This window comes from Gymnodraco acuticeps, unplaced genomic scaffold (assembly GCF_902827175.1).
Source record: "Gymnodraco acuticeps unplaced genomic scaffold, fGymAcu1.1, whole genome shotgun sequence".
Lineage (NCBI taxonomy): Eukaryota > Metazoa > Chordata > Actinopteri > Perciformes > Bathydraconidae > Gymnodraco > Gymnodraco acuticeps.
This window is the reverse complement of record NW_022990341.1, coordinates 432909-440610: the sequence shown is the minus strand read 5'-3', so window position 1 is coordinate 440610 and position 7702 is coordinate 432909. Positions and strand designations below refer to the sequence as shown.

The following is a 7702-nucleotide window of genomic DNA, read 5'->3' as shown; positions in this document are numbered from 1 at the left end:
GTTACGGCTGTAACTACGGTTCTATGAGTCCCGGATGACCGCCAGAGTTCCCTGTCACTCAGAATTATTGTGTGCTCGCGAGAAGATTCTGGGAACAGATCCTCTGACGACAGCGGCTGATATAGCCGGTGTCACGTGGGTCATAGGTGACTTTGTTGTTATTACATGCGCGCAATGGACATATCCAGTGCTTAAAGCACCGCCTCTGGCGGTCATCCGGGACTCATAGAACCGTAGTTACAGCCGTAACTATCGTTTCTCATACAGCATCTCTGTATAGCCCTCCTGGCTGGTCTACCTGCATGTGCCATCCGACCTCTGCAGCTCATCCAGAATGCAGCGGCTCGTCTGGTTTTCAACCTTCCTAAATTCTCCCACACCACTCCGCTCCTCCGCTCCCTTCACTGGCTTCCGGTAACTGCTAGAATCCACTTCAAGACACTGGTACTTGCTTACCGTGCTGCGAATGGATCTGGCCCTTCCTACATCCAGGACATGGTTAAACCGTACACCCCAGCGCGTGCACTACGCTCTGCATCAGCCAAACGACTCGTTGCGCCCTCGCTGCGAGGGGGACCCAAGTTCCCATCGGCGAAAACACGTGGGTTTGCTATCCTGGCTCCAAGATGGTGGAATGAGCTCCCCATTGACATCAGGACGGCAGATAGCTTACACATCTTCCAGACTGAAAACTCATCTCTTTCGACTCCACTTCGAGCGTTAGAACGATTAACGAAGCACTTTTATACCAATAAAGGACTGGATTACCTAAAGCCAGTTGAGTAGCACTTGAAATGTTTGGCTCTATGAAACCTGATATACTTATATGATTCTGTTTTCTTCAAGGTTGTGTCTTCCTGGTCGAATGTACTTATTGTAAGTCGTTTTGGACAAAAGCGTCAGCTAAATGCAATGTAATGTAATGTAATGTATTCACATGATATTCACTCTGTCCTAAACGCCTTGTTGGAGCTCCTGCCCCCCCCCCTCCCTGTGAGCCCACTGTGCTCTGATTGGTCAGCTCGCCCACTCTGTTCTGATGAGTCCACCAGCGTTACAGCGGAACATCAGTGATTATGTGTTGCAATGGCGTTAGCAACCAGAAAATGACACCAGTAATGACAAACAGATGAGACCAGGTAATAACCAGAAAAGCATGTCATGGGACCTTTAAATGGACTTGTGCGACTTAATAAAGTAATGAAAACTATTTTTCTTGTATCCGCCTGATATTACTTTAGCTCAGGTATATTATTTGTTCTTTTGTCCTGAAAGTCTTTGCTTTGCCACCAATCCAGCTGCTGTTATCAAGTTGAAAATGCCAAGAAGGTCACAAACAGCAGACACCACAGTCCCTCTCAACAACAACAAAAAGCCTCAAGTATGTTGTGCGTCCTGTATTTAACTGTGGACTTCTAATTTACAACAAAATAATTTATTTTGTAATCAAAGATAGAACATTTAAGTTTGTGCAGTTTATTGTGATAATTTAAGGTGTCAAGTGGAGGCATCTAAAGGAAGTAAACAAAATGTCAAGCAATTGCAAACCAATATTAATAAAAAAGTAGTTCTCAATGTATTCCCCCGGATACATTTCTTAAGGTTTCTTAATATAAAAGCACATGAAAGTCGTGCTTCAAGCTCTAATATCATCACAATAATTGGACATTTCCTCATGTTGGCCTTTTAGCAACAAGGAACAATGGGTGAATAAAATGGTCCATAAAATCTATTAGTCTTTAAGCAGCAGGGTTTCATCTGAAACACTGAGTGACAATTTGTTAATACACTCTTCATCTAATTTGAATGCTTCAATAAGCTTTGCAAGGGGGCACAAAGTGTGGCCTTTTAAGAGTTGCTATTGCACAACCATGAAAAGACATTTGAAGAGCTTCTGCAACAAAAAAGGAGTTTTAAATAACGAACCATAATGAAGTGTGGGTAATTATCAGTGTTACTCAGCTGCTGCAGTCTTGATGTCTCATTTGTATCAATGGTGCTTGTAATTGCGAAAGGTACAGCACATTACGACACCTCCAATGTCATTCTCTTGTGGGTTTTTTTGGCTGCTCCTGCATTTGCAAAGTGTTATTACTCACTGAGTTAAGATCTGGGAACAGTGCAACGTCAATACAAATTATTCAGGTGAAGAAAAACCAACAGCTTTCACAATCATACAGATGTTCTCACTAAGTCTGACTCATTGCTTTTATTGTCACTACTTTCTCACGGCAGCGTTAACAGGGATCATCTTAGTAAATGCAATGTTAGTATTATAAGAGAAAACAAAACCGATTGGTTAAGTTAACAGACTCACAGCTCAGTTCAACCTTGACCTTATTATAACTTGGGCATGCATACACGCATTATTGAATACATTTTGGGTGTACTCAATTTCAATTAAACTTGCAAAAACAGGTGATACTTTGGCTTGATTTTTAAACTCCGTGATTCAGATGACATTGTAAACAAATAGCAGCAATTAACAATGTGAAGTAATACTTATAAAAGCCTTTTGCTGGATGAATTAAATCAACTTATTTACAGATTTGTATGTATTCATAGATAGGGAAAAGATGTTTCTCAATTAATTAAACAAATAGTTTAACAATTGATACAGAGGTGGTTCATGGAACGTAGAGAACATTTGTTCACATTGTAAAAAAAATACCAACCTGGCTGTGTAAGTCAACTAAAGGAAACATGAGTAACAATGACAGAGACAAGAGAATAAATAAATAGTTAAACAAATATAGAGTTTATTTTTCAGATGTACATTAAAATATAAAAAATATAATAAAGAAAGTAAGCTCAACAGCATTTGACAATACACAGAAACACATATCCACAGACATGCACTCGTTGCCACAGTGACGCGTCCTAAAACCTATCGATCATAAATCTATCGATTAGATTTATGATTGGAAAATTATAAAAGTAGGGTAGACATGTGGATATTATCCGGCTGAACAAAACGTGATCCGTCTCTTCAATGTGTGTCAACCACAGACCTTATTTCCAGCTATCTTCCAAAATCCTATGGAGAAATTGCATTGGTTTTTGTCGAAGGAACCGGAAAAATGTTAACTTACTCCCGGGTTTTAGGATGCGTCACTGTGGCACTCTATAGAAGATGTGTCATGTAAAGACTTCATAACATGCATTTATAAAGAAACACAATCTGTCTCCATCTCTTTGGAGCATTACATTACTAATGGCATACAAATTGCCTCCCACGTCCTGTAATAATCCCATGCATTAAAAGGTGACCGCAACATTGATTTCCTCTGGTCTGTTAATGTTAGTAGCGCTTACATGTTGCTAAATATTATGGTTATCTTTCTCCTCCTTCCCCTCGGTTTCCTCCTGTTGCTCAAAGAAGATAAGATGAAGGGAACTGTTTGAAATTAAAAGTAAGGTCTGAGTAGACAATATCCTCTCAACAGACAGGATTGTATTTAATGTGTATTCTGACTCAATTCTAAATGACTAAGTTACTGTTTGATATCTTCTTCGGGGAACATGACTAATAAGTTCATTATGTGAAAGTAAGTAAACAAAAACAACAGCTTCTAAGAAATGTCCTTCGGAACAGACAACTGAGGTCCAACACTACTCATCCGGGTTGAGTTTGTGCATGAGATGTTAACGGACGATTTTCTGGTAGATCTCCACTGTTTAAAGAGTCCCCTCACTTTTTGCCGAAATTGCTGTCCTACAATGACGTAGAGGATGGGGTTGAGAACACTGTTGAAGAAGGCGAGGTACATGAAGACATGGCCGCAGATGTTAAGGGCGTAGTCAAGGCTACACCCTGTCAGGACTCCAGCTTCTTGCAGCAAAAGTAATATCTTTGTCACGTGGAATGGCATCCAGCAGATCATAAACGCCAGGAGGACCGCCAGCACCAGAGTGGTGGCCTTTTGCTCCTTCTTCTGGGTGTTTAAGCCCATCAAATATCCGGTTGTTCAGAGCTTGAAGAATATGTATAGTACAGTAGAAGATGATGACAAAGGGGATGATGAAGCTGAATGTAACCTGCATCACATCAAACACAACCCTTTCAGTGAGATTTCGGAAAGCCATATAGCATATATTAGATTGTATTTCAGGGAAATCTTTCACTTCCCTGAAGACAAGTGTGGGGACACTTAGGAGCAAGCCGAAAGACCACACCAGCACACAGCCCAGTTTGGCATATTTTGGCCTAGATATTCCTATATGGGACAGAGGGTTCGCTAGTGCCATGCGACGATCTATGCTTATCAAAACGAGGAAGTAGATGCTAGAGTAGGCGTTCATGTTGATGCCAAAGTTGACCAGTCGACACAGGTGATGAGAAAAGGGCCAGTTGAATTGGTTGGCTGCATTCACAGCCCAGAAGGGCAGACAGGACGTCAGGATCAGGTCAGCAGCAGCTATGTTGCTTAAGTAGATCTCAGCCACGGTACAGGACTTCTTATGAAGACAGAAAACCCCGAGGACAAATACATTCAACACAATTCCCAGCACAGCGACGAGCAGGATATACACCGGCAGCACAGAGATGTGCCAAAAATGTGGTTTTTCACTATAACACTGACTCCCATTCATGTTGTTTTGCTCTCCATTTATCGCCGTAGTGTTGAAGTTAGCGAGGATGCTGTGGAAGTAAGAGGAAGGCAAACAAGATGTTTAAACAAACACAAATGCAAGGTAACTTCAACATTTCCTTTGAAATATGTTATGCTGAGATAATGCTTGAATACACAGTTACACTGAACAATGTGAAATAGTTGTATTCCAAGTTTAATGCAGGTGCCAGACTAGTTTATGATGAACACAAAATAACAATAAGGATTGTTATACATGTATGTTTATGTACAAGCAAAACAGAAAGTTATGAAATGTTTTTATGAATAACTTTTATACAGGCTTTTTATTTCTCTCCCCACGACAACTTGATAGGCTGTTATCCGGTTATAACTTGAATGAATATGCAATTCATTCTCTGGAATTTTCTAGCATATCTTGAATTTAAGCAAACATGCTCTGACAGGTTCACTCTGATCTTCAAAATGAATTTGGCTTTCACAAAGCAAACCAAGGGATGCACTTGCCCTCTTGGGATTGTTCACTTCGATATTTGATCATATTTGTATATGCAGATTAAGGGTAAAGAAGTATACATTAGCAGACATTCGAAATACTCAAGTCAAGTACAAGTACCATCATTTTAATATAGTAGTTGAGTAAATGTCCAAACCTGCCACCACTAATTTACTATTTTAAAAGTTTTCAATATAAATGCATCAAGAGTTATTCTAAAATGCATCAACATAGTGCACACGTCACCATCTTCTAACATCTAACACTCATCTAACAACATGTTGAGACATGCAGTTAGAGAACTGTTAATTTGTTGGAAGAAACATGTCTTCCATTTTAACAGACTGTCTAAATGTGGTGCCGGTATTACACTATTTTCAGTTTCAGATCACTTTCATGCAGTAAAGTACATTTATAGGATGAGTCTGTACAAAGCACAACACATTACAGATGTTACTTATTTACCCCCTCAGGATTATAAAATAACCCCACCACCCATCTGTTCTGTCTACTGCGGTCTGGCAGGCGGTACCGCAGCATCCAGACTCAAATCACCAGACTAAGGGACAGTTTCATCCCACAGGTCACAAGACTGACACCTGAACTTTTGAAAGAACATCCATAACATTCATCCGTTTGCAACTTATATCGATCAATATTCCAATGACTTGTATATAGACTATTTTGCACTATTTCTATTTTATTTGTATCTGTTTTATTGTGTTGGCCTGTGACCTAAGATTTTCATTGTCATAAGTACACTGTAGCTATGTACAAATGACAATAAAAGCCTTGATCCTTGAACCTTATTTATAACCCATGCTAACATTCAAACTACAGTCAATCGTGGTAAAACATTAAGAAAGTAATATGCACACCATATGAATGTCAATGCCTACCTTGTGGACGGAAGAGCCATTCTTCTTCTTGTGCAGATACACTGTTTCAGAACTTTGTTTCACTGAGGTCTACCTCTGACACGCTCTCCGAAAGAGAAAGGAAACCAATGGAAAATGATGTCAGGCAGACTCCTTAATGTTTGCAAGCTGTTGAGACCCCGCCTTCATATTACATTGCATTTAGCTGACGCTTTTATCCAAATTGAATTACAATAAGTGCATTCAACCAAGAAGATACAAACTTGAAGAAAACATATAATCAGGTTACATAGAGCCAAAACATTTCAAGTGCTACTCAACTAGCTTTAGATATTTGTATTCAACTTTGTTTCTAATATGGTCACAGATATTTTGAGCATTAAATTAAGGTCAAGATTGTTTTTCATATACTTGACCTGTATGTTAGAGTTTTTAAACTACATTCAACTCTTTACTAATAAAGAAATAAAATATAGTATCTCTGAAATACATTTTCAAAAACTGTTTTACATTAAGAAAAACCCAGAAAACAAAAGTGAGTTTTCAGAAGAGATGTGAGAGAAGTAACTGAGTGTGTCTGCATGGAAAACAGCATTTTCTCCAAAACCCAGAATTCATGAAACTGTTTAAACTTAAAATATTCCCCAATCTTCCCCCCCCCCCCCCCACTGACCCCTTTATACATCCAGAATTCCTGTTATACGACTATCGAAAAATATATAAATCACCATCAAATCTAACTGATTGAAATAAAATGTTAAAGTAAAATCTTTTTGCTATTGTTAAAGAGTGAATTCTGAAAAGCTGCTGCGGTGTGGAGCGAGGCATAGTGTGGGTGCTAAAGCAGAGTAAAGTGACAGAATGAGCCAGGTTGCAAAAGGGAATTATACTCTTCCTGTCTGCCTGCTTTTCAGGAGTATATGGCCCTTAGCTCTGCTGATAAAAAAGCAAACCACATCCACAGCTAATCCCCTCATCGCTCCCCTAAATCTGCAGCAGAGACCATGTGACCAGAGGAGTCTGGAGGAAAGGGAGTTAGGAGGACGAGAAATACAATTCGATAAAGAAGGAGGTGATGAAATAAGAATAGTATGAGATGCAACAGGTGGAGATAAAACATAACCAAGGAAGTGTTGGTGTCGTATTAGTTTGTAAAAGTAAAATCCACTAGGTGTTAAAGGAGTGGATTGACAGTTTGAGAAATATGCTAACTGTTTTTTTTAGATATCTACAACCGGTCAGCTTAGCTTGACATAAAGACTGAAGAAGAGCTACTAAACAGGATAAATATGTATTGCTGTATCGATCCTAGTGAAGGCAACAGGTGCATTTATTTATCTTTTGTCGCATTTCAACTGCATGCTGGGCACACTCCTGGTTTGGTTTTCCATGTACTGACAAAAAGTTAAATATAGTAGTCCATATGGAAAGTGGGAAAAGGAAATCCTGAAAAAGCACCTTGTAACAAAATGCAGTTGAAATAAAGCCGTACCATGCAGGGAAAATGTATCTTGAGGCTATTCAATATAGCTTCATATTTAATGGAGAGATATTAAAGTGTTAGACGGTTCTTACATATTGAGATGAAAACAACATTTCATATTCAAATAAGATCAAAACCTTTAGGTGTGTTCTTCAGGCTAAGGAAACACTGAACTATTTTTCATCCTGCTACTCTGAGAAAACACAAGTCCAGAATGTGCAGCCTTTAATCTCTGCATGTTTCTCAGGATGTG

At 39.2% G+C, this 7702-nt stretch overlaps 1 protein-coding gene across 1 annotated transcript; it reads right to left on the bottom strand.

Annotated features, from left to right (window-relative positions):
• Positions 1-3239: 3239 nt before the first annotated feature.
• On the bottom strand, positions 3240-6083 carry LOC117550877 (B2 bradykinin receptor-like). Its single transcript, XM_034223444.1, is given in 3 exon segments — positions 3240-3950; positions 3952-4642; positions 5988-6083. Coding segments are annotated over 3 exon segments (1089 nt in total). The 5' UTR covers positions 6008-6083; the 3' UTR covers positions 3240-3572.
• Positions 6084-7702: the final 1619 nt, after the last annotated feature.